The sequence below is a fragment of the Esox lucius genome, chromosome 13 (genome assembly GCF_011004845.1).
Source record: "Esox lucius isolate fEsoLuc1 chromosome 13, fEsoLuc1.pri, whole genome shotgun sequence".
In the NCBI taxonomy this organism is placed as follows: Eukaryota; Metazoa; Chordata; class Actinopteri; order Esociformes; family Esocidae; genus Esox; species Esox lucius.
This window is the reverse complement of record NC_047581.1, coordinates 8053688-8080149: the sequence shown is the minus strand read 5'-3', so window position 1 is coordinate 8080149 and position 26462 is coordinate 8053688. Positions and strand designations below refer to the sequence as shown.

Sequence of the window (26462 nt, the reverse complement as noted above, 5' to 3'; positions counted from 1 at the left end):
CGAGAACTGATCCCTGAGGAACTTTGCATGTCATAGCCACCCTATCAGATACATGATTACCAATGGTGACAAAGTAACTCCGGCCATCTAGATAAGATCTGAACCAATCAAGGACTGTCCCGGAGAGTCCTACCCAATTTTCCAGCCTATCTATAAGTGTTTTATGATCTACAATGTCAAATGCTGCACTGAGATCTAATTGAACCAGAACTTTTACTTTATCCAAATCAGTATTCAGCCATATATCCTTTAAAACTTTTATCAGAGCTGTTTCAATACTGTGGTGAGGTCAGAAGCCTGTCTGAAATTTGTCTAAGAGACCACTTGAGGTCATAAAATTGCTGAGTTGATTGAAGACAACATTCTCAATGATTTTGACTATAAATGGGAGATTTGATAGAGGCCTATACTTGTTCAGTATAGATGCATCCAGTGGTCTCTTTTTTAATAGAGGCTTCATGGCAGCTGTTTTTGGAGAATGTGGGAAAATGCCTGATTGCAAGAGCCATTAACTATTTGCTTTAGATTCATTGTTATAGAGCTAAAAATAGTATTAAGAAAAGTCAGATGACAGTGTGTTGAGACAACATGTGGAAGCTTTAAGATGTCGAACTGGGGTTCCTGATAAATGTTGCTGTCTAGCCCAGCGTAACGCTTAGTTGAAGCTACCAAGGCTTTGTTTCTAGATGTCTTAGTGGATTTTAAGTTTAGTTTTTCTCCAGTTACGTTCCGCTTTCCTGCATTCTCTTTTCAGGGCACTTGCCATCATAGTAGTTCTCCATGGTGCTTTTCTGTAGTTCTCTTTACCTTTACCGGAGCAGCACGATCCATGACATTCAATATTTTGGTGTTAAAATTATCAAGGAGTACATCGACTGGCTTTGCACTTATTGTTGGGGAGATAGCTATGGCCTCCGTAAACTGAGCATTGGTTCTCTCATTAACTAACCTTTTCTTAACACTAACAGAGTTTACTTGAACAACCGGGGTGATCAGTGATTTAAAAAAGACAATGAAATGATCAGACAGGACCAAGTCCATGACAGAGGAAATATCGAGACCTTTGGAAATAACCAGATCTATGTGGCCTTGAGTGTGCGTACGCTCTTTCACATATTGGGTGAGAACAAATTATTTTTAAACTAATTGATTTGCTCTACTGAAAAGGGCAGCAACGCTAGTGTCTTTGTAAGTAGCAGTTCAGATCAACAATAAAGAAAGAAGTTATGTTTAAAATGTTGCCATATGGCTTTGATAAGGGCAATAGGTAAAAAACTGAGGATGTTGGGGCCTCAACCAGTCTCTGCAGAGGCTCCCAAATCACTACAACCGCCACTGATGGCATGTTTTATTTAATGGATCTGAGTCCCTTTAAGGAAGAGCTGCTTGGTAGATATTGACATGATGAGATCATTGCTGTCACATACAGTAAGATGAGATGAGCAAGGCAAGACATATTGTGCGCATGTGAAAGTGTTTAGTTTCACACTCCTACAACGTTACTAGAAGCTTCAAAGTTGAGTTGTTGAAGAAACTGACCCAATGCTGCTTCATTTCGGTATCTACATTATATTGCTGACTCCACCTTTAAGGTAATACAAAAACATACATTAAGCATTTCTAGTAAGTGCTATTATCACCAACTAGCCAATCTGAAAAAAATGGTCAACTCAAACAGGATTTGTTCTCGATTTGTCATCTAGGGTTCTAGAACTTTACATTGGGGTCAGGCGGAGCTGTAGAAGCACTGTGCAACGAGAGTTGGCCCATTGGCCAATCACAAAATGTTTTATCAAGTGGGGGTTTTATTAAGGTACCAGGAAATGGCACGTTAGGTAAACAGACAAAAGCAATTAGTGTGGCGCAACTAGATCAAATGAAACAATGTTTTTTTTCATTTCACCTTTATTTAACAAGGTAGGCCGATTATGATTAAGAACCAATTCTCCTTCAGAATGCAGACTAATAATTTCACGACAACACTCAGCGTCAGACAAATGCTAGAAAAAAACAGACACTATATGTAGAATGGAATGCTCATGAGATCAATAAGTTAAACCATCTTGCATGGGTATTTTACTCTTTCTCTACAAGGGCAGGAGTCTCTTTCCTGTTTTACCTCAACATTTATTGCACCCACTTGGTATTAATAAGTCCCTGATTAGGGGGTTGCAATGAAAAAATAGAGTGGAACCCAGAGTTGAATACCCATGCCATATGGGATACATACAAAGGACTAAGGTGTACAGATGCTCACCACAAGATTTGGTACATAGAGATAGATGGATTAGGTACTTGATCAGATAACAGCTCTGAAAATTTGCTTTTGAAAGAATAAAATTGCCAGGTTTCCCGTCATAGGTACCAGAGTACTAGAAAGAATGACCAGGGTAATGTATCCACTGGAGTGCAGAATTATTGGTAGGCAGGCAAATATTGAAGTGCAAACTGGGGTAAAGGGGGATTGGCCTAAGAATCTAAGTTGGAACTAGGGATCGAAAGTTCGTCTCTTTACTGATTCAGTAAAAATAATTTCGAATCATTGCAGTCAGTTGTCAGTAACACCAGGAGTAGTGTTCACAGTGAGTCTGTTGTTGCGTCTCCAGTTATAACTGTTAATGAAAGCAATGAAATAATTTGAGATTCACCGTTCCGACGTGGTTTGAATCAACTATCTTTTTCCGGTGCAGAACACGCCTTCCCGGGACCGATATAAAACTCCCTCGTTAGCACAAAAGTAAATCATGTGATAGTCCCATGCACCTGACTGCCCCCTGGTGTGTGTTTTGTTGCAGAAGTGAAATCTGCATGGTGCAGCAGGCGTGCAGTTCATCCTCATCAGTCGAAATGCCGGTAGATTTGAGTCAGTGGACTGGTGGTCTTGACCTAACAGACGTTGATGAAAAGCCTGCACAGACCCTCCATGTCAAATATGGCTCTGTTGAAATCGACGAGTTAGGGAAAGTGCTGACGCCAACCCAGGTACCGTTATGCTTATGAGCTAGCCTGTTAGTTCGAGTATGATATTGTGGGGCTGAGAGCTCGTATTTATTGTCATGTTTGAGCGGTATGTAAGTGAAACAAAATTAGCTGGTAAGCTAATAAAAATGTTTTTTTATCTGTCTCTATGACTGCGCTTGCAATTCTTAGTTCACAGTATTTGATGGCTAGACAACATAGCCATTAATAGTGTTGCTAACTTTAGCAAGCTAACTAGTTTAAATGTGCATGACTACAGTACAGGCAACTTTTCTGGAACCAGGCTTTAGCTAGAAAATAAGCAACTCTCATTAAAGATCCAGAAGCTTCTACGCATGTTTTTATTCACTACGCGGAATTGCTGAGTTGCTGCTCGACTTCCGTTTACTTTGGAATGCTTTCCTTTCTGGCACGCTGAGTACAGTTAGACGTTAGAAGATAGTTTGACGTTCGGTATTTGACAGATATTCAGACATTCAAAACTCAATAGCTCGCAAACATTTTTAAGCTACAGACCTCTGGTTAGATATGAAAGAAAAAAGTTAGACAACACTGCACAGGTCTCGTTTTCTCGATTCCGACCGTCATTTTGAAATTGCAGGAGACATTTATAGCGACATTGCAGTCAGTCTGCACATCACCAAAGCACGTCGCAAGGGAGCGTCAACAAAGTGCATCATCAACATTTTCAAATCTCAACTACTCTTTGAGACTCTCACCTATAAATCTCAAACCAATATAAAACTGTTCAGGAAGACATGGATATGGGCTGCTCTTTAATAAGGATTGCTAAACCTTTTTATGGATAACATAGATATTTATATATTTTCTATGAACAGATTAAAACGATGTACAGTTTAGAATTTCGATAGCTCTCTGATCACATGACCTAGATTTTTCAAAGCACTGTTATAATCTTCAGAGAGATGGCTCACACATTGCACAGCCTTTGGTTTCCCAGTTAAGCACCTACACAATTTTAGGGAAGCATTTCAATAGCTTTTGCTTAGAATGAGTAGGGCAGCATGTTCCTTGTGAATTCAATAGCTCTCTGATCACATGACCTAGATGCTTTAAATCACTCTTCTAATCTTCAGAGGGAAGGGTCACCGAGTTGGTTTGATCTACAGCACAGGGTTGGCAGATTTGATTGACAGTGTGCTGCCCAATTCTGGAAAAAATCATGCTGACTTGACTATAACCTCATCCAAAAATCAATGTTCATAAATCAGCTGCCTTTACTTTACTTTATATGTTTTAGTAGCAGATTGTAATATAGGCTGTTATCTTTGGAATTTGCAAACATGTATGATCAAATGAATAGATTTGATGGACTATAATTTACAAATTAAATTTAAGGTTAAGTATGACGATGCTGAGATTATGGTTAGAAAACACGTAAACGTATAGTATTTTGCGTATTCCCCCTAGACCAGCCTGACTGCTCAGGTGGTCAGATGGTCAACATCCGACAGGGTTGGGCTATTGATGACTGTTGCTGTGCCTCATCAGCATTCTACTAGCCTCAAAAATCCAGCACTTCACAGCTTTGCAATACCTCCGTTTATGTTCTGGTAGATTAAATTTAACTGATATTGGTGTCTTCCGCAATGGTCAAATTCAGTAGTGGACTGTCGATCTGTCATCATCATTGACTGAGTGCATTCCCCGACTAGTTAATTAGTTCTCAGTGTGGCCAGATTGGGATGTTGGGCACGTTCAAGAGGATCAATACTGCAGCCGCTTACATTTTATTTGTAGATAAATCACTCACATTGCTGTTTTTAACTGATCCTCTGGACAAAGCCATAGATTTTTTCCCCCTTTTGTAATTGGTCTGGTGGATAGTCAGGTGCGCCTTGTCTTGTCACGGTATTGTGACTCCTTATTTTAAGGTCTGGTGCCTACAAACTAAATTGTGGATGTACAGTCGGAAGTATTTTGGTCAGTGGTCTTGTGTGATGGTCGAATGTGATAATTCGCTGATGGGCCAGCCTAATTAAAAGTTTAACACATTTTTACCTTTTGCCTTGGAAAATGGGTAAGAATTTTCTCACAAAGGAACATTGCTCCGTTGTTCGCCAACATGCAACTCCTGTTGAAAAAGCATCCCAAATACCTGATCCAGATTAAACCAATGTCCCAGTTTGGCAGTGTACTAGTTAGCACACTCCACGAGCAGGTGACCACTCACAACTGAACAAATACATATTTGGTTTCTGTTCTCGATGGCTGTGTGTGGTCGCAGCATTTAATCACCTTTAATCCGTTACATGTACTCAAAACTTTACTTTGTGAAATAGTGCCACTGGCAATAGACAACATATTGCATGTCTGTCCACTCCTACACCTACTCTCCTTATTTCCCCAGTCCTGCGAAGAGGATTCCCCCCAAAGCAAGCATTTCTCTTGCAGTTTTCTTTTATGGGGAGGGTTGTGCGTGACCAGAAAAAGAATTGCTAGTGAGATGACTTGCTTGTTGCCTTGTGTGTGTGATCCGTAATAACCACAACCACCTTGGTCTGTATTCACTGTGGTTCCAGTCACATTAGACTTTGCCTTCTACATGTCTCTGCTGAACATCAGGTGCAGAGCCGACCCACCAGTGTGGAATGGACGGGCTGTGATTCCAGTAAGCTGTATACTCTGGTCATGACCGACCCGGACGCGCCCAGCAGGAAAGACCCCAAGTTCCGGTGTGTAGTCCTTATGTCTCCTTTGGAAAGCACTTCATATTTAACCAGTGTTTCATGTTGGAATCATAATGAATGTTAACATTTGAATGATGAATAATTCTTTCTTTTAGGGAATGGCACCACTTCCTGGTGGTGAACATGAAAGGCAACGATGTCTCCAGCGGACACGTTTTGTCTGACTACGTTGGGTCAGGACCACCTAAAGGCACTGGTAAGTCCATGCCTCCCCAACCAGTTTTTAATGTCTTAAGCTTGAAAGTGTGGAATCTGAAGTTCTGTTTGACGCTTTTGTGCATGTGGGTAACTGAGTCCATCCACACCTCTGTAATGATCACTGTAGACTAAATCACCCCATCTCCTGTTCCTCAACATCTGTTTTTGGCCATCCACAGGTCTCCACAGGTATGTTTGGCTGGTTTACGAGCAATCGGGCAGTATTTCCTGTACCGAGCCGATCCTGACCAACCACTCTGGGGCTAACCGGGGAAAGTTCAAGATCCGGGCCTTCCGCCAGAAATACGGTCTGGGAACTCCTGTGGCCGGAACCTGCTATCAGGCAGAATGGGATGACTACGTCCCAAAGCTTTATGAACAACTGTCTGGAAAGTAAAGTAACTTGTGAGATGAAGGGTAATGCTGAAATTGACATTCAGTAGCTGAAGTCACTGCAACCCCCTCCCCCCCAGAGAACCTTTGTTGTTTGTGCCACACTCACCCCACTCTTATATTATAACTCAACAAAGTATACTGACCCACAACTGCTAACTGGTAATTTGCCTTTCAAACATTGTCCATGTAGCATACTGTTTTAACTAGTTTATTACACTGTGTCGTCTTTTTTGGTGATGCTGGTAAAGTAGCTTGCAATAATGAATCGTGATCCTGTGAGGGTCCCCTTCAAAATCTGAGCCTTTGTAATGAATAAAGCATGGTAAAACCCTAAGCTGGATACCCAGCCTGTAGTGGACCCTGAATGGCACCAGTGTCCTCAGAGTCATACCAGTTGTAGTATTAGTGAATAGCTTTGTTAATCATTTGTTAATTTATCACTGTAATTTATGCTAATCTGATGTGGTACACTGAGTTGGGTATTCAATAAATAGAACCAGACGTCTGGGGAAAAGTTATTAATGATAAACCATTTAAATGGGACACCATTCTTTGGAGATTTGTTTGACCATTACCAGAAAAGGCTGAATAAATGTCAGTTTGCTTAGATTGGCTGATATAAGCAAATCATATCTAGTAACTTGCTGTTAAAGATCTAACGACAATGTATTAAAGCATCATAAATTCAAACAGAACTTTGTGATGAGCACTTTATTTACAAATATAATTAAAAGCTCTGACAGATTCATGCTTTCTCAATCCTGAAAAACAAAATTAAAGTGCATGCAATAATAAAGCCTTTATTTTCAATGATCTGGTTTTATAAGAAGCCCCCCAGCTTTTAGAGGGGGCAACATTTAAAGTCCTTATCAGTCACATTGCCACTCCCAACTTTCCAAACTGTTCACAAAAAGTGATCTTGCAGACATCAGCACTGATCCCTATCAAAATGAGGTTAAGGTGTACAGTAGGTCGTTTTGGGGCCAGGGACGCACTGCTGTCTTTCAATAGACTAGACATTGCTGTCACTCATTGCCTTCTAAACCAAATATTTGGTTGCAAGGGAGGCTTCTCAGATTGAGATTTCTGATAAAAGATGTGACTTGACTGGACCTTTTAAAGCAAGAATGATTCATTTCAGACAGAAATTTCTGAGAAAGAAACCCATTGATCAATTCATTGGACTTTCAAATACTGAACAAATAGAAGAAAAAAATCATCCGTCATTTAAAAAAAAAATGATTTGAGTAACAGTTAAAATAGTACAATACGAAAATAAGTAAAAGCTCTCCATAAATCCATCTATACACAAAATACATGTCCCTCCCCCAAGCCCCAACAAAGCCCTTTGTGCTACCTGGGAGTAGGGATTCACATGGCTCTGAAATGACACCCTATCCCCAACACAGTGCACTATTTTACATACTATAGTGCACTAACCAGAGACCTAGAAGTACTGCACAGCACAGGGAATAGTGTGTCACTGCAGACTCAACAATGTGGTTTTCACATTACCTGCCAGTACAGAGAATCTGTATGATACAGTGAAGTACCAGGATGCATTGCAAGTCTCCCTCCTCAGTGTCCCAAGCAAATAATCAGATTCTCTCCAAATGAGGAGTCACATTTATTTACTGTACCTTCAGGTACATCATTACTTTAAATATGTTGTCAAAATATTAAAATCACTTTCAAATTTTGTCTATAGAAATTTTCCAGATGAATACAAATAGCAAAAAGAGCCGAATGAACTTTAACCAGGGTCGGCTTGTTTTCCTTTTTTTTTTTTTTTGCGGTTTGATGTTTTCGCACAGCTTGAACGAATGAACAACCTCTACTGCGGTGTTGCTGAGCAACACAGTGTTGCTCCCTTGGTTCGTCCCTTAACCTATCGCTCTCTTTCTCTGATTTGACTTTCAGTCACACTCAAGTTTTTCCATTGCACAAGAAACAGGAACACTGGGACATTGTATTATTCTTTAAAACAGACAACCAAGGGCAGTCATCTAGCATTCTGTCATCTAGTGACAGACACCCCAGGAAAAGGCGGGCCCGTTGGCTTGGACCAGCACCGACGCGCCTGTGTGTCTGCGTTTCAGGTGTGTGCGTATTTTTGTCTGGTGTGTGTTTGTGCGTGTGTGCGTTTTTCTTTCTGGTGTGTGTGTTTCTGTCTGGTGTGTGTTTATGTGTGTATGGGCATCAGTAGCTAAAGACAATCTACCCGGCCGAACCAAAACCAGACCAGATCGCAACAGGTCAGAGGTCCAACAAGGAAGAGGAGGGCCAGTCCAGACGATGCTGATGAAGACTGAGGTCACTGGGGCTGGCCTAGTCATCTGTAGTCGTCCTTGGGGTAGTCCAGTGCCCCCAGGTTACTGAAACCCAGACGAAGGCTCTCCATGTCGAATGTGTCGATCTCCCTCTCCTGGCGCTCCAGCAGATGTTTGATCCTCTCCGTACGCTCCTTTTGAAGGGAAGCCAGCTCCTCTTCAATCTACCAAACCACAACAGTTAACTAATGAAAGCAAGCGCATTTGGAAGGTACTGAAGTAAGCTATTATTGAGTAATGCAGAGTTGTGAATTTCTTTGCTTCCTAGGGGGCCAAGCTTTAATCTGAAACCCCTTCGCCAACTAACTCCAGACAGAAATACTCCGTCCTCAGCCGTGTGTACGGCCTTACACTTTTTACCACCAAGCTTCAATCAATGTCTACATCTTAAATCAATAAATAGTGGTTGTTCATATTTCAGTTTCAGCCTTTGGCATGAATTGATTCATGATTTCATTCCATGAAGCCTCGGTCTCTGGGTTTCATCTCGCTGTGAATCGCCACGTCGAGACAGTGGATCCATATCTGCAGTCTGCAGCCCCCCCACCCCCACCGTGATTTGGAAGCACACGTCTTGAAAGGTGTGTTCACCAGGACAAAGACGAATGACAGTAAAGGGACCATCTGCACTCTCTCTCCTCTATACATCCCGCTTTGTCAATAAAGTGTAAACATTTCCCAAAACAAATAAAACATATTATAAATGTTAATTATACGTTTTTCCAGCTAATGTATACCACGATCAACAGTTAACGATGACATCACCTGTTCCAGACAGACTGCAGTGGTGAACAGGACCACCAGGTGACGCCACATCACCACTGGTTGAGTACTGATGTAATGATACCTCTATAAGATATCGTCTGGGCGACTGAAACTGGATCAAGGCGGCATGTTCCTTTGTTTTCAAGGAGCGCTATAAAGCGATGACATCATTGCCTCAGATAAACATAGTATTCTATAAAAAAAATTATGAACCATTGATAATTTGGCCTATAAACTGATTTGATTTGACGCACTGTGCTAGTTTCTGCGTGTTTAGATGCAAATGCACAACACTGGGGCAAAGAACCAGTGAGTGGAGAAAAGCGGAGAACAAGGTATTGTGACTCCAGACTGGATAAGACGGGATGAAGTGTGTGGCTAATTAAATTCAACTGGAGACAACAAGCAGCGTGTCACATAGTGAGTGTGTAACATCTTATGGCTGTCAATGACCATGTTACGTAACGGATTATCATAAATCACTTGTTCGTTTTCAACCCCCCTCTCATGTGATCAAAGTGTAGGGCATGTTATGAGAATAACAAATACACAATTTACACTGGTGGGATTTCACCACACAGCCTGAGCGTATGACATGAGCAGGGCCTTCGTTACATATCTGTCAAATGATCTCTCTGTCTGTCTCTCCATGTCTGTCTGTCCATCCATCTCTGTCTGTCTCTCCATGTCTGTCTGTCTGTCTGTCCATCCATCTCTGTCTGTCTCTCCATGTCTGTCTGTCTCTCCATCCATCCATCTCTGTCTGTCTCTCCATGTCTGTCTGTCCGTCCATCCATCTCTGTCTGTCTCTCCGTGTCTGTCTGTCTGTCTGTCTCTCCATGTCTGTCTGTCTGTCCATCCATCTCTGTCTGTCTGTCTCTCCATGTCTGTCTGTCTGTCTCTCTATCCATCCATCTCTCTGTCCCTCCATCTTTGTCTGTTGTCCCTCCATCTCTGTCTGTTGTCCATCTCTCTGTCTGTTGTCCCTCCATCTCTGTCTGTTGTCCATCTCTCTGTCTGTTGTCCATCTCTCTGTCTGTTGTCCATCTCTCTGTCTGTTGTCCATCTCATCTATCTCTCTCTCATCCATCTCTCTGTCCATCCATCTCTCTGTCCATCCATCTCTCTGTCCATCCATCCTCTTTCTGTCTGTCAGTCTTTCGGTTGATTCAGCTTCCAGCATGTTGTGCTCCAGATGGACTCCACCAGCATGCATGTGTATGTAGTAGCTGTCTGTCTCTTTTTGCCTGTGTGCGGGTGCGAGTGTGTGTGGGAAGGGGGTTGGCCTGTCCGTCCTCCTCTCTGTTTGTCCATCTGTCCATCTCTGTCTACCTTTCCGTCTCTCTATGGTCTGTCTGTCTCCACTGTCTTTCAGTCTGTCTACCTCTGTCTGCTCATCTTTCTGTTCACCGGTCTCTCTCCATTGGTGCCCTCCTAGCTCCCAGGCACGGTACCTTTTGTTCTAGGTGGGCGCGGCGCAGCAACACCTTCTGCTCCAACTTCTGCTGCTCCCTGTCGTGCTGTGCCTCCGTCTGCATCTTGATCTTACTCTGGTAGGCGTTGAGGAGCTCCATCTCCTGCTGCAGCTGCTGCCTCAGAGCCTGGCACTCGGCTTCCTGGGCCTCGTCCAGACGCAGCTGACCGGGAGGAAACAAAGACCCCGACAGAGAGAGGCAACAAAGAGACAGAGAGAGAGAGGTGGAAACATGGGGAGAGCAGGGGGAGGAAAGGGCGGGAATAGAAGAGGGACAGTGAAGAGGAGATAGAGACGGGGGAGAGACGGGGGAGAGACGGGGAATTAGAGAACCATACAGGGTCGCTCATCCAACTGCCTTAATGTCTGATAACTCGGGGCCGAAAATGTGATCCACTTATACAACTCTTACCATTTTTTTGTTTTTTAAAGTGAGATAACACTTATAGACTTGATTTCAATGATTCTTGGAGATGTTCATAAAGGAATCAACCAGATAAAGGAATCGACCATAAAGGAATCAACCCCACTTCCCAGTAATCCCAACTAAAGGTTGCGGAAACGTCCGTCCTCCATTTTGAGCCGACTCACCGCCTGCGATGCCATCATCTCGTTGATGCTCTGCTCGTACTGCTCGGCCAGGATGGCCAGTTTCCGCGTCTGCTCCTCCTTTAGGGCCTTAAGTACCGTCTTGTGCTCGCTCTTGGGTGTCACCTCCATCTGATGGTGTCTCAGAGCCTTGTACTGTTTGGTCTGGACTTTACAGGTGTCCTGGAACTGTTTCTTGATCTGCAGCTCCATGGCCTCACAATGTTGGAGGGGAGATTGGATTTAGTTTTAGGTGAAGTGGTAGTGGTCAAGATAAGCATACAAACAGACATATTCTAGGGTTGATTTTCTACGTTCAGATACAGTCCTATCCTTGCCTGTCCGAATAGGCTTAAGGCTATTAAATTCAACAGATTGTTTTGTTTATAAAGAACGGGGGGGCTGATTCAATAGATATAATTTTGTAATAGGCCCTGCGAAGCAACGTTTATATGCCTAGCTTCTTGAACGTAACAAAAAGGTTGCAGTTTGCAAGCAAATTCCCAGTGACTTTATACATTTTATCATGGGGTGAAGAGGTATAGTTTTTTACAGCTGTATGGCAAAAATTACATTTTACATTGTGCCTTACTACACCCTCTTAACTTACTTCCTGCAATGAAAGTTTCCCTTCATCCAAATCTGGCTTATCTGCTGTTATTGGTTTAGGTGTTACAAAAAAGGGGAAAAAACACACTGTGTAAATCTGATCTTCCACCAGTTGGAGAACCAAAAAACCCAGTTTAAAAAACTCCTGCCCAGTTATTTGACTATTGTTCAGCAATTCCCATTTCCTGCTGGAAACGGTCTCAAATGAGGCTGCATGCCAACATTGTGCCCGTTGCCGATCTAGCCCCGGCCTCGTCCTCACCTTCAGGTTCTTGGGCTGCTGCCGTAGTTCCAGGACGTGCTTGCGGTGGAGCTCCCTCTCACGCCGGTTGTTGTACTCGATCTGGTTTTCCAGTTCCGTCTGATGCTGTAGGCGGATCAGATCCATGCGCAGCTTCTGGAGAGTCTTCAGCTGGCGGTGCTCCAGCTCCTGGGTAGACTCGTCGTGTCGGATCAGCATGGCGTGCTCCATTTCCTTCTGGGTCTTCTTCTTGTTCAGCTCCTGTTGGAACGGTGGGGCGGGTAGAAATTAGCATCCCTGACGCAAACTTGGCTTTTGTATAGGAGGAGGAAATCCGATTTAGATGAGAAAAAAAACTATTCAGACATTCGGAATGGAGCGTCTCGTGGCTTTGCCCTAAATGGTCACTGGTCGACATTGGACTTCACTTGTCCCTGTGCTTGTTTTTCTGTCAAATCTACCATTGCGCTGCTAAGCTAAGGCGATGGTGCTGTGTAAATAATGTCTGGCACAACTGTATCATAATGCTGGAGGTATTAAGACATGCAGAGAGTAAAGCTTTATGAAAATACTTCCTGAAGTCAATGACAGGATTGGCTTTGGTATGTTCTGGGTCTTGGAAAACCCAGGGTAGTGTTCTGGTGTTGCGTCATTTTCGGGGCGGACAAGTCAGAAAAAGGCTTATTTGGGAGCAGGTTGGCTTCAGAGTATCACCCATAATGTCGCCATAGGATTTTGGGGTGACATCCATGTTGGGCTCAAAGCTAATACTTACCACTTGATTTACAGAGCAGATTAGGAGATTACTGCATTGTTGCCTTGCTTAAACTCATTAAATCTGCTTTCCTAGAAATTGAAAACATCCTTCTTTGCTTTCTGCTAAACAACATTCCATGTTGGTCAGAGAACATGATAATTTAGTGAGAACCTTGTTTTCCCCGTTACAATGTAGATGTTATAAGATCTGCCCAACCCTGTTTCTAGAGAACTACCATCCTGTAGGTGTTCATTAACCCTACTCCAAATCAGTTTGTTCACAACTGGGGTTGGAGCAAAACTCACAGGACATTACAGTGAATCTCCAGAAATACTGTATAATCATGCGGCCATCTAACCAGGGATATGTTCAGTTGTCACGCCAGCTACTCCCCACGCCTTCTTGTTTGAAAGAGGAAACGTTACCTCTCGTATCTGCTCCTGCTCGAACTCATGCCTCTTGACCATGACCTTGCGTTTGAAGCCTCTGCAGTTCCTGTCATAGAAGACCCTCTGCTGGCTCAGGAGAAGGGCCTCCTCCTCTGCCTGGCTGTGCTGCAGGTTCTCCTTGTGCTTCGACAGGCGCTCCTGCTTCTCCTTCTTAGGGGTGTGTTGGTCCTCGTTCATCTCCTGGAAGGGACACAGGGAAACAGTTTATGATATTGGGTTCCTTGCGACTTTATGTGGCCTTGTGGGTCAGGTATGAGGCGGATCACCTCATTATCTAAGGGTGAACTCATCACACATAATTTACATATTGATCTGAGCTATTCAAATGTACTCCAATTAGTGAAAAACAAAATGAATGTAAAATAATTTGTAGTGGTCTTCAACAAGATGCAGTTTTCAGCCAAACTCTGTTTGATTAGGGACCATCACCATTTTATTTAATGACGTTACGCTAAATCCATTTCAGCATCCCAAATAGCATATTTAGAGCAATATTTAGTATGTTGGTCAAAAGGCAGTGTACTACACAGGGAATGTGGAGCCATTAGGGGGAAAACCCAACCTATTCATCTCCTCTTAATATAATGCCTTTAACACTGCTTCTAATTGCAGATTTTAAGCTACTGTTTTTAGTTGGGAAAACCATCATCAATCCAGGCCAACAAGGCCTCTTAACTGATAAGGCCTAGTTCAGGTCACCAACAGAAAAATGCTGTATATGATGCCTCACAATGAAGGCTTGGGGTTTTAGAAATAGTTTGGAAAGGTTCTTAAAAGCCCCAAAACAGTGTGTGCGCGCTGTGTGTGTAGGAGGGATGACTCAGCTGCTCCAAAGTAAAATGTACAACAAACATACTGCACTTGTGTATTTGCTAGTTTGTGTGTGTATCCGTAGGAGGGTTGATTCCACCCAGCACAATACACCACATTGAATGTTTGACACCATAGCCTCCAGTGATTCACGAGGGTGAGATAAGTTGTACAAGAGAGGGGGAGAGAGGGTATGGTACTGCTAGCTGGGGAGGGGGTGGGTAGGAAAAGGAGGCTGGCGTTGCGAACCTCTTTAATCTTCTCTTTACAGAGCTTGTACTGCTTCTTCTGGTTATCTAGGAAGGTGGTAAGCTCCTTCTTCTGCTGGGCCAGTATCTGTTGCTGGAACTTCTTCTCGTCTGCAGACGTCGTCTTCATCTGGGAGCAGATAAGAAGGGGGTAGAGAGAGGGACAGGGTACGAAACAGATAGAGAGGGAGAGATGAAGGGAGAGAGAGAAAGAGAGACGCTGGTTAGCTTTGTAAGTGCCTCAGAGGTGCCAAGAGATAAAAACACCACATGGCCACTGTTTTTCTGCTAGCTGGATTTTTATTGCTGAAACAAAGTGTGTTATTGTATAACACTGAGAGCCTGCTGGATTATGAGGGACACCCAGTGAGCAAAATAATCTGAAAGACATCTGAAAAACACATATTTTCAATTCCCCCACACACATATTTTCAGTGTCTTCTCAACGCCCTTTCAGCTTCTGATGCTCATTGTCCTACCAGTCAACAGAGTTTCAGACCTACAGTATTTTGCCCTGGCTCTTCAACATTGAGTGGCAGCAATTTCCAAGCCATGAAACAAGGGATTTGTCCTCTCTGATTTGTAGTAGGTTACCATCCCAATCCCTTCCCAGGTAAGTCGGTCTGGGTGGACAAGCCGGTTTTTCCCCTTCCACCTCCCACACTCACCTCTTTGTCACAGTGGACGGCGTGTCTCTTGGCCAGTTTCTCCAGCTCGATGTAGGCGTTGTTGGCCTGGGTCTCCACCTCCTTCTGCAGCTTCAGCCGGTGTTCATCCATCTCAGCCTTCAGCTTGTTCTCCAGGGCGATCAGCTGCTTCTGGTGCTGCCGCCTCATCCGTTTGTAACCCGACATCTGCTCCCGTAGCTCATTCTCCTGCTCATGCTCGTGGATCTGCTTGGTCACCTGTGGAAAAAGTTAGGATCAAAGGTCAAAAGGCAAGGCATACCCACTGAAACTGACAGGATAGAGTCAAGCGATACCTGGGACACTGGAGCCCTAGCAGTCAAAAGATTTTATATTAGCATTGGTCTTCAAGCTTTAGCAGTTCCTCGTTCATGCAGATTTTATTTTAATTCCATCCCCTTAATCGGCTCAATGTAGCCTTATGAGTGGACTTGAATATAATGTGAACAACTCAAACACTTCTACTGACATGTTGTCAAAGCACAGAACACAATTAGTCACTGACCCAACATTTAGCCGGAGTTGAGGACGTTCTAAGAATTAGAACACAACAAGACAATGTACAGCGGCCCAGCAGTATACTGGCAAAAGTAGAGCTCATGATCGAGCTTATCAGCCAGTTTTCAGAGGCTTTCGCAAAGCATGTTAACCTGCCGACAAGAACAATCCCTCCACAAGGCATCCAACCAGCACCAACGTTCCCCAAAGCTGCATTAAAACCAACCAACAGGAATCTAACCAGTGCCATCACTGAGAAACCCAACCGAACCAAGTTAGTAGAAAAAAAACAATTCTCGACGGCTTCCGTTGCTCACAGCTCCAAACCGGTCAAAATCCCAACATCATCAAGCGAACAAACAAACCACACCTGACAAAAGTGACTGTCCGGATCCCCGTAGAAGTCGCTCATCTTCTCATAGCTGATCTTCTGCAGGCCAAGCATCATGGCAACATTCATGTTGGACAACCGCGCGAGCATCCAGACCCCCTGTGTATGTGGCGTATCCTCAACCTGAACCTCTCAACCTCACCCAACCCGGCTGCGAATCGACAGAGACCGACGCTGACTGGGGTGCGTTTTGGACAAACGGCGTCAGGCGAACACTGTGGCTGTGATACCCGGGGGGTGGGAGGGTGGCAGGGGTGTGAACTGTGAATGGGTAGGGAGGGGGAGCGAGCTTCGTGGTCAGGAAGAACAGAGGGGGCTCTTTTTGGGGGGCCGAACGGCACTCCTTCAGCAGGTGGGTGACATGAAAGCCTCATTGAGAGATTGAGAGGAAGAGGGAGAGAGAGGGAGAGAGAGGGAGGAGAGTCCGAAAGAAAGCGAGGGGGGCTGAGAGAGAGTGGGGGAAATGGCGAGAGAGGGTTGAGAGGGGGAGATCCCTCCCCTAATCTAGCTGAATCAATACCCCTACTGTAATGCAGGCCCAATCCTGGTCACTAGCTTTCAGCCACGCTGCCGACCTGGGCCAAACCGGGTCATGTGACCCCGCCATTGACACCGCCTGGCTCGCGGGAGGGAATCAGGACCAAGCAGGGGGAACGCTTCCAGGTCAAAGGTTAATAAGACTTACTAAACAGGGCCACCAGGTGGGAGTACCTATTCATTTGTTCAGATGACCAGGTCACCCAGTGAGCTAATTGCTCGTTTGATCAAAGTAGGGGTTTAAATAAAGTTGTTCTTTATTTTCAATATATTATACTTCATCCTTTCTATTGTAATGTTGGTATTACTATGTATCATTTGAAATGGCACCACCTTCATGGTAGTATTTGAATAGATAACAGGACTGTTCAGAAGGTGTATGTTGCTTAGAGGGCAGGTTCGTGGTCAGAGAGCCGTTCACTGTTCCTCATGTCTTTCTAAGGGTAAGCAGTGGTTTCATTCATTATTACACGTTCTCTCCCCCACCCCCCCGCCCTCTCTGTCTCTATTGAGGAATTTTTCCAAATGCTGTTGCGGACACCCTAAAGAGGTGCATTTTTTGTTACTGGTCAGTTTATAATCAGTCAGCGATTTGTTATCGGTCAGCGATTTGTTATCGGTCAGCGATTTGTTATCGGTTAATTGCTTTGCCATAAAACGTGATTCAACCAACACATCAGACAAAGAACAACTGGCATGGATTTTTACTCCATGTACATTAAACCTGTCAAAGGGACATGGCCTAAACCCCAAAAAATATAAAGATTTCAGATCTCTCATCTGGCTGACCTGCAATAACCCCATTCCTCCCTGTCTCCCCCAGATGGGGCTCTGTGTTTAACCCTGTGTCCAGCCCCATCCCTCTCTGCTCCTCCTTTCAGTTTAAAACCATTCAGTGAGACCAGACAACACGCCACTCTTCTCTCCCACCGGCTGGCGCTCTCTCTTCAGTCTCTCCTTCATTGCTCTCTATCTCGTCTGTCTGCTTCTCCTTTCTCCATCCCGTCAGGTTCTCTCCTCACCCTCTTCATAATCACTACCCCCAGCTCCCCGTCGTAACACCCCCCCTAACCCCCCCCCCCCCCCCGGTCTACACCTGCTCTATCCAGTCTTAGCGAGCGGCGCAGGACCAACCCAGGGAGGCTCACCCTTCACGGTGGCCAAGGGGAGGTGATGTCATCGCCTCATCGCGCGCGTCAACAGACTTCCCTGACGCTGTTCACACCTCCACTCCACATGCACCACCCCCCCCCCCCGGCACAGCGGACGTTACACAGGTTAAGGACGTGGAAGCGCGGTTCCCTCCCGGAGCCCAAGCCAGTCCGAGGACGGGCGCTGAGGGAAACCCATCCACCATTAAAAGCAGTGGGAGGACAGACCATAGATACCATTACCAATGACTGATTGCTTACTGGAGCCCCGTAACCATGACAACAGACACAGAGAGAGGGAGAGAAAGAGAGAGGGGGTAATATTGGTGCATACTGCTGCCCTCCGAACCCCAAAACCACAGAGGGGGTACTGGAGTGATGTATTAATGAGGGGAAAAGTACAGGAGTGAAAGAGAGGGAGGGGAATGGAAGGTGGAGAGGAGCAGAACCATAGTGAAGGACCAGTAGATGACAAAGGAGTTGAGTGAGGAGAAGGACACAGGGAGGGAGGGAGGGGGAGAGAAGGGAACTGAAGAGAGAGAGAAGAAAAAGACCAATAAGAAAGAGAGTGGGAGGGGAGGACAATACCAGAGAGGGAGAGCGAAAAAGACAAGAAGAGGAAGCAAACAGAGTGAGGAAGGAGAGGGCGCAGGAAGCCAGGGAGAGAGATAGGACACTTAAGCCGAAATCAAGAGGGGAAAGATTAGGGAGGACGCGTCGCCCAGGGAGAGCCATGAGAAGGAGAGAGAGATGGCAATAGAGTGTAGTCCTTACCAGGGACGCGTCGCCCAGGGAGAGCCATGAGAAGCAGAGAGAGATGGCAATAGAGTGTAGTCCTTACCAGGGACGCGTCGCCCAGGGAGAGCCATGAGAAGCAGAGAGAGATGGCAATAGAGTGTAGTCCTTACCAGGGATGCTGACTTGATGGTAGAGAAGTTGTTGTGGCGGTAGTGGTGTGTCGGGCCCTTGTCTGAAGGCGCCGGTCCCAACTCGGTCCTGTGGTCTCGTTTCCCACCGTCGTCCCAGTTGTAGCCGTGTTCCTGGTGACAAACCACGGACATTATGAGGTTCACCGCCCACTACTACAATACTCCAAAGTTAACAACCACAAAAAATAAGGGGCATATTGGGATCTAGTGATGGGGTTTTGCTTCGAAAATCAGCCGGACGCTAGACACCCGGGAGGGTTTGAGATCGTATTCAGTCTGATGCCAGTATGGTCACATGACACTGCACTGGGGTTAGGAGTTCCTGGTGGCCGGTTATTTGGGTCAAGGAAGGGTCGAGGGACTTTTCATCCGAGTCGTTATCTATAGACAGGCAGCTGTCTACAACCCGCGTTTGCCTCGGCGACGTCATCGGCCTACACGCCGAAAGACATGGGTAATTATGGCCTGTCACTGCAGACAGATCCCAGAACAAAGGCCAGACACGAAACGCGGGCTAAGAGGAGGAATGACAGGCATCTTATCTGTCGGCTTCTGATTGAAGTGTGTTTGTGTGTGTGTGTGTGTGTGTGTGTGTCCGTGCGTCATACTGAGAATTTGGAGAGGAATGTCAGGCATTCAGCAGCGAGTCCTCATCAACCCGCACAAAAGTCCAGGAGCGAGAGTGAATGACATCCGTGTGAGAAACCCTGCCCCCGTTTGTGTGAGCGCGACTGTCTCTGTTAGGTGCATATCATTTTCAGAAAACGAGCAGGACACTCAAAACGGGGGAAGAATGTGGTTTCCATGGCGTCCGAGCATTCGGAACACAGTTTGGTTAGTTTGTGAACATGATTTCCACCCGGGGGGGGAGGGGGGGTTGGTTGATTGCGTGTGTGCAAGCCGAATGTCGGTTCCGTGGAAGCTCGCTGCTATGTACGAGGGCCTCTGCGCTTTTGTGTGCCTCTGCGCCCCGTAGGCCTGTCATTCTTAAGGACGTGGGCTGAGGTTTGGCGTAGGTGGCTGCCGGCTGGCTGGCTGAGGGGGCGAGATGAGCGTTACCATCCCGGTGTGTTTACTTGTATTTCTCTGCCGACTAGCCATAACCTTCCTCTGCACTCTTTCCTGGCCGGCCGGGGGTTTACCTTCTTGCTGTGCGCCGAGGACTCAGGCTCACTGTCGCAGTCGCGGTGCATCATGGTCAGGTCAGAGCAGCTCTCGTCCAGGACCTCCTGCATGCTGTTGACACTGCTGCTCTGACTCCCCGTGCTGATGGATGTGCTGGGGATGGAGTGGTTACTGCCCAGGCTGTTCATCTTACAGCTGGCCCGCTCCGACTCCTAGAGGAAGAGCACATAGAGGGGGATCGGCATTCGGCACAGCAATAGCGCCAACACACAGGTACACGTAAACACAATGTCACGCAGAATATCTGTCTGACGCCACCCCCACACCCCAAAACAAACACAGAGGTTAATGTCCAATGCAGTGTGACGTTGAACGTGTCGCCGTCTCCCAGTCGCAGGATTAGTTAGGCTATTAGGAAATTGATATTTATGGTTAGACGGTGTGTTTGTTTCGGAAGCGCGAATCAAATACAGTTGCCAAGAACAAACTGTCCTGAACTGTGTTATTTAGCTAAATTAATAAAAAAATACTTGCAGTCAACTTTTGCAATACATTACGAGATGAGGCAGATGTTTTTTTTTTCATGTCACATTTTTACATACTGTCAAGTTTACATGCTTACAACTGAAACATCTTGGCCTAGTCACGTCACATGTTTTTGTTTGGAAAACTAGTGGTGAAATCTGCTGAGAGTCAATTGGTTTAGTTAGCAAAGTAAGTGTCTGAATTACAACGGAATTTGTACACTTATGTTGGTCTTTGAATATTCATTTACACATCAATTGTTTTCATTTGTAAATGCTCAAACTGAAAAGAAATTGGTGTTGGTAGCTGGCTATACTTGTATAACATTGAGTTGGATTGGTAATATTTTCAATTTGTTTGTTTACTATCGATCATTATTAACAAAAGACTGCTGGTATAATAATATTGTAAACATTCTGGTAACAAATGCCTAAATCGTATTTTTTTAGGTTTATTTTGTAACTGTGCTTCCATTTTGCGCCAAACATGAACAGGAGTCGAGGTTAAAACCTGGAGCAACGCACCTCCTCCTCCTCTTCATGACTCTCCCCCATTGGTCCATTATGCTTCTCCTGATAGAGGATCTTCTTCATCTTGCGGTACTGCAGGTTGTCCAGGTCCCGCACCGCGTCCTTGGTCCTCTGGATGAGCTCCATAAGGACCCGCGGGGGGCGCTCCCGACGCACAAAGTCATGCTGGTGGAAAAAAGATGTCAGAGGTCAGGATGTGCAAGCACATACATTGTCTGTCAGTCTAATTATGTTTGAAATAGTCCCGAAATGGTCTGAGGGTCTCAGGTCAGGGTTAGTGTGACAACAGGCCCATAAAATGTTCAATCTCTAATAACCAGCGTTTACTTGATGTTAAAAATCTATAGTACAAACATCATTCATAGTCTGTAATCGTACTTCATCAATTGTCAATGTGATTATTATTATATCAGAGATCATTACAATTTTCTCTCTCTATCCATAAAGGAATTGTTCTGATGATTGAGTTCTCTCAATCATCTCAGTAGAGGGCGCCTGTGAGTTATTCAACCTAGATAGAGTTGCATACTGGGAATACTCTACTCTGTGGAGGTGGGGACGCATGGAACTGACCAGTAGCAAAGACACGTGCGCACATTCACACGCACACATGCACACCTGCATTCAACACTCATTCATGAAAAATCTATTAGCTGAAATGGGTGAGTGAAAATGTAATGTATGCAACCCCTCTGGGTCTGTGTGGTTCTGGACCGGTAGACCGTTCTCCTGGCGGGGATAATGTACCACACACTCATTTAGAGGCACTCTGATGACATCATGTTCTGGAAATAGACATGAGACATTTCCTGTTTAAAAAAAATAAACTAAACGGAAGGACGGAGAGAGAACCGGAGCTGTCATGGACCAGGGGGTGGGGGAGGGAGAGAGAGATAATGAGAGGGGGAGAGAGAGAGATACTGAGAGGGGGAGAGAGAGAGATACTGAGGGGGGGAGAGAGAGATACTGAGGGGGGAGAGAGAGATACTGAGGGGGGAGAGAGAGATACTGAGAGGGGGAGAGAGAGAGATACTGAGGGGGGAGAGAGATACTGAGGGGGGAGAGAGATACTGAGGGGGGAGAGAGATACTGAGGGGGGAGAGAGATACTGAGGGGGGAGAGAGAGATACTGAGGGGGGAGAGAGATACTGAGGGTGGAGAGAGAGATACTGAGGGTGGAGAGAGAGATAATGAGGGGAGAGAGAGATACTGAGGGGGGAGAGAGAGATACTGAGGGGGGAGAGAGAGATACTGAGGGGGGAGAGAGAGATACTGAGGGGGGAGAGAGAGATACTGAGGGGAGAGAGAGAGATACTGAGGGGAGAGAGAGATACTGAGGGGGGAGAGAGAGATACTGAGGGGGGAGAGAGAGATACTGAGGGGGGAGAGAGAGATACTGAGGGGGGAGAGAGAGATACTGAGGGGGGAGAGAGAGATGTTGAGAGGGAGAGAGCGAGATGCTGAGAGGGAGAGAGAGATGCTGAGAGGGAGAGAGAGATGCTGAGAGGGAGAGAGAGAGAGAGAGATGCTGAGGGGGAGAGAGAGAAAGATGCTGAGGGGGAGAGAGAGAAAGATGCTGAGGGGGAGAGAGAGAAAGATGCTGAGGGGGAGAGAGAGAAAGATGCTGAGGGGGAGAGAGAGAAAGATGCTGAGGGGGAGAGAGACAAAGATGCTGAGGGGGAGAGAGACAAAGATGCTGAGGGGGGGAGAGAGATATGCTGAGGGGGAGAGAGATGCTGAGGGGGAGAGAGATATGCTGAGGGGGAGAGAGATATGCTGAGGGGGAGAGAGATATGCTGAGGGGAGAGTGATATGCTGAGGGGGAGAGAGAGAGATGCTGAGGGGGAGAGAGAGAGATGCTGAGGGGGAGAGAGAGAGATGCTGAGGGGGAGAGAGAGAGATGCTGAGGGGGAGAGAGAGAGATACTGAGAGGAAGAGAGAGAGATACTGAGAGGAAGAGAGAGATACTGAGAGGAAGAGAGAGAGACTGAGAGGAAGAGATGCAGAGAAAAACGAGAAACAGGGAGTAGGAGAGAGAGATACTGAGGGGGAGAGAGAGATGACTAATCTTCAGTGTAATCCCTGCCTAAAAAAAGGAAATCAGAAGCTCCAATCCTGACGACTGTGAAGGAAGTCGGACAGACAGTCGCACATCATTCTCTCGCCCACCCGAACACAGTCCTCCCCCATTAGTCCGCTGCACGCGCCCAACCACGCCACCCTCCTAAGACCATGGGGATGGTGGTGTTCGGGATGGGTGTAAAAGTAAAGGAGCATGGGAAATTTTGTATTAATCTAAACCAAGGAGGCGGAACCTGAAGGAAAAGGGGCCGTTGACAGCTCAGAGGGGAGAGATTAATGACCTGATTTCTCCTAAAGAGCTCTAAGATAGGCAGAGGGGCCCCTGTGTGTGTGCGTGTGTGTCTGCACATTAATCAGGGGCTCTGGGTCTAGATGCCCCCTGTCTTGACCCAGATTAGAAGGAACTTGCATACTAGCCTTTTCCCCACGAACATTAAAAGGTAATGGGAAAGCAGATCTGGGCCCCAAGGGACAAGGTGCCCAGAGCTCCAGACGAGCCACCCTCCCCACCGTCTCATCCCCTCCAGTCCCACTGACTCCCACCCTCCCTGGGCAGCCAGGTAAGACCGACAAGGCCCCCTTGGCTGGAGCTCTACATCAGACCAAGAACATTAAACCCTTAGCAGGCCAAAAGGATTACCTGTCGGCCAAACAAACAAAAAGATCAACTTTTCATTACACGCCCAGACACCGACTGGACACAACACACAGATTAACACACACAGGACTGGCAGATCAGGACGTACAAATTACAAAGACTGGCTGGCTGAGCAATCAGCGGACTGTTTTTATACAATAACTCACAGGTCTGAGAGGGCCAGTCAGTCCCACTTCAGATTTTATTTTATGTCGAGGGGAGTCCACACACAGATGGATGCCTTATCAACTGCTAACACGAGGCGTAGGGGAAAAAAAGGTTCAAAAACACTAAACAAAACCCTGTGGAATCAGCGTGTGTGTGTTTTTGTGTTCTTGTGTGAAAACAACAAAAACCTAGCCCCAGTGGAATCAATGAGGCAGTGAGTCATCCACCACTTCTGAAATGGCGACCTATTCCCTACAAAGTGGTCTACATTGACCCTGGGAGGGGGGCAGCCTGGTCTAAAGGAGTGCACTAAGCAGGGAACAGGGCGACATTTCGGACATGTGCACATCCAGATGGTGTTTGAGAGACCGATACAGGAAGTGAAGTCCTCGTCTCTGTCAGAGATAACAGGAAGTGCACTCACTCGCAGCAGTTCCCCTGACGAGGGTCTGTCCTGAGGAATTTTGAGTAGGCAGTAATCCACAAAGCTCCGGAAAGGGTCCGACCTTGTACCAAGATGGAGGGGTGAAGAGGTGAAGTGATGAAGGGAAACAGGATATTTAAGAGAAAACATAATACATTGTAGTCATTTAAAGCTTTACAGTGAGGGTTAAGTGGGACAACTACACAACTATTGTAGTACATGCACTTTCTAATTATTATTATAATTAAGAACCTGCATCTTAAATGGAAATGGGGGGGGGGGGGTAAGGATTTATAGCAGTCTTAATAAATGCCTTAGAAATTGTTTAGAAGATCCTTCAAAAAATAATAATAATTCTGGATGCTTTAAATACAAGTGTTGCCAGATCTTTCCAAATGTTACTCTGTATTGCAATATTTCTAAAAGCTTCAGATTTTGGCCTGAGGGCTGTCTGAATCACCTCCAACGGATGATAGGCATTCACTGAGGTAAACAGAACACAATGCTAATGCGTCTCTATGGGAGAGACACAGCCTTGCCTCTCCAGCACAAGGCTTGCTTTTCATGCTAATTTCTACTAAATATGCATCATCTTTGGTTACTGAAAGTCAAACACAAATTTCTTGGATAGTCTGCTGCTTGTACTTTGAGTTTCGTAACACGCTGAACCAGCTCTGACACCGGAGAACAATGGCTTTTACTGTTCTGTAGGTTACATGTGTTCTGGAGAAAAAAAACAATAGCACCTAAAGGCAATTCACCTTGTCAAGAAAAGCGCATGACGCCACCAAACATTTGCAGAAATTAATGTATTCTTAAAATCATGTAAGCCCTTGATTTAACAGACATGATTTGGGTTTAAACAAAGTTATGGCCACAGGACCATTCAATTATCCAGGGCAAATGAAAGTAGACTGAGACTGACATTGTGATATGGTAAATAAAAAGAAACAAAGTTTTAGTATTGTGACACTGTAAATATAAGTTAACAGGGAATAACATTTTGACATGGTAAATTAACGTTAACTGGGCGTATTATTTTGACATGGTAAATGAATGTTTCCTTGTGTATTATTTTGATATGGTAAATTAATGTTTACTACTGTGGTGTTTTGACATGGTAAATGAATGCTAACTGGGCATAGTAGAATAGTATAGTATGGACTTGGTGTAGGGTGTGATTAAGGCCCTGCTTCATTGCAGGAAATTCCATCGGACTCATGACAGTCAATGTTGAGATATGAAGTATATCCAATGCCGTTCTGGTTCTCACCCTACTGCTGGCTTAACCAGGAAGTCTCATCTGAAATCTCTATGTGCCAGAAGGATCACACTCTCACGGCAAAGCAAGGGGACTTACCATACCAACCACTGTTAACCATAATGTTCAGGGAAAAAAGGACAATTGTTTTCACTTTGCAAACGGATATTTCCTCTAGCAACCTTTCGGTTACAGGTCAGATGCTCCAAAGAGCCTCTCTCAGTCCATCCGCCCGAGTATGGTGGGGTACGGTACAGTAGAAGCCTGTGTATGCGAGCTGAGCCTGGGGCTTGGTTCTTTAAATAGGCTAGGTCTCAGCTCGTCCCCTCAGGTAATTACATAACAGACTCTGACAGGGAATTCCGGGGCAGCGGGAGGGTGTGTGGTCGGAAGGACCCTGGTCGGCTTACCACTCATTGGACTGCAGCGTGGGAGAGTCGTTCTGGGCGATGTGATATAAGGCACTCATAGCGTTCATGTTGAACAGGGGAGGCTTGCGCTCCGCTATGGAGGGAGGGGGAGAAAGAGAGATAGGAGAGAAGCGGGGGGTTATCACAGCTGGTTGACAGAAGACCTGGACACTGTTATCCCCTCCCTCCCACTCTTTCTCCCTCACTTTCTGTTTACATGCAGTGTCTGAAATAGATAAGAGCCCATGGTAATCACATGAGGAACACATGACCGAGCCACGCTGTGAATCAAGGGTCATGTGTTGAGGAGTGGCATGTAGATGCGTCAAGGTAGATGCGTCACATAGATGCGTCAAGGTAGATGCATCACATAGATGCGTCACATAGATGCGTCACGCAGTAGACGTCTGCACCCAGATCTTTTTTCATTTAAGCATTTTCATTTTAATTTGACAAATACATATTGGGTGTCTCTGCTCTCTAGGTGGGGAAATCCTATGTCAATTTCCCAGGACACAGTCTCCCATGACAGGAATGGAATTTCCCTAGTGAA

At 45.5% G+C, this 26462-nt stretch overlaps 2 protein-coding genes across 4 annotated transcripts in view; one reads left to right on the top strand and one right to left on the bottom strand.

Annotated features, from left to right (window-relative positions):
- The first annotated feature begins 1568 nt into the window (after nucleotides 1–1568).
- On the top strand, nucleotides 1569–6976 carry pebp1 (phosphatidylethanolamine binding protein 1). Of its 2 annotated transcripts, XM_010864143.5 has the most exons (5): nucleotides 1569–1592; nucleotides 2796–2982; nucleotides 5566–5675; nucleotides 5786–5886; nucleotides 6068–6976. In XM_010864143.5, the coding sequence occupies exons 2-5, from the start codon at nucleotides 2809–2811 to the stop codon at nucleotides 6283–6285; spliced, it is 603 nt and encodes a 200-aa protein (XP_010862445.2). In that variant the 5' UTR covers nucleotides 1569–1592; nucleotides 2796–2808; the 3' UTR covers nucleotides 6286–6976.
- Nucleotides 6977–8061: 1085 nt separating this feature from the next.
- Nucleotides 8062–26462, bottom strand: part of taok3a (TAO kinase 3a) — a 69458-nt gene continuing 51057 nt past the window's right edge. For both annotated transcript variants that reach the window (XM_010864140.4, XM_010864142.4), the window contains exons 10-21: nucleotides 25910–26003; nucleotides 24239–24320; nucleotides 20922–21092; nucleotides 19890–20084; nucleotides 18727–18858; nucleotides 15224–15460; nucleotides 14557–14685; nucleotides 13474–13677; nucleotides 12313–12552; nucleotides 11445–11657; nucleotides 10834–11016; nucleotides 8062–8778 (exon numbers count right to left, since the gene is read on the bottom strand). In XM_010864140.4, the coding sequence (XP_010862442.2) occupies nucleotides 8617–8778; nucleotides 10834–11016; nucleotides 11445–11657; nucleotides 12313–12552; nucleotides 13474–13677; nucleotides 14557–14685; nucleotides 15224–15460; nucleotides 18727–18858; nucleotides 19890–20084; nucleotides 20922–21092; nucleotides 24239–24320; nucleotides 25910–26003 (2042 nt within the window). In that variant the 3' untranslated portion in view covers nucleotides 8062–8616. The remainder of the gene's footprint in view (nucleotides 8779–10833; nucleotides 11017–11444; nucleotides 11658–12312; nucleotides 12553–13473; nucleotides 13678–14556; nucleotides 14686–15223; nucleotides 15461–18726; nucleotides 18859–19889; nucleotides 20085–20921; nucleotides 21093–24238; nucleotides 24321–25909; nucleotides 26004–26462) is intronic.

What these genes read in the sequence shown, in the direction of transcription:
- pebp1 (XM_010864143.5), top strand. Translation starts at nt 2,809, where the DNA reads ATGGTGCAGCAGGCGTGCAGTTCATCCTCATCAGTCGAAATGCCGGTA. An exon ending in AGGAAAGACCCCAAGTTCCG is followed by an intron (nt 5,676 to 5,785) that starts GTGTGTAGTCCT and finishes TCTTTCTTTTAG; the next exon opens with GGAATGGCACCACTTCCTGG. An exon ending in AGGACCACCTAAAGGCACTG is followed by an intron (nt 5,887 to 6,067) that starts GTAAGTCCATGC and finishes GGCCATCCACAG; the next exon opens with GTCTCCACAGGTATGTTTGG.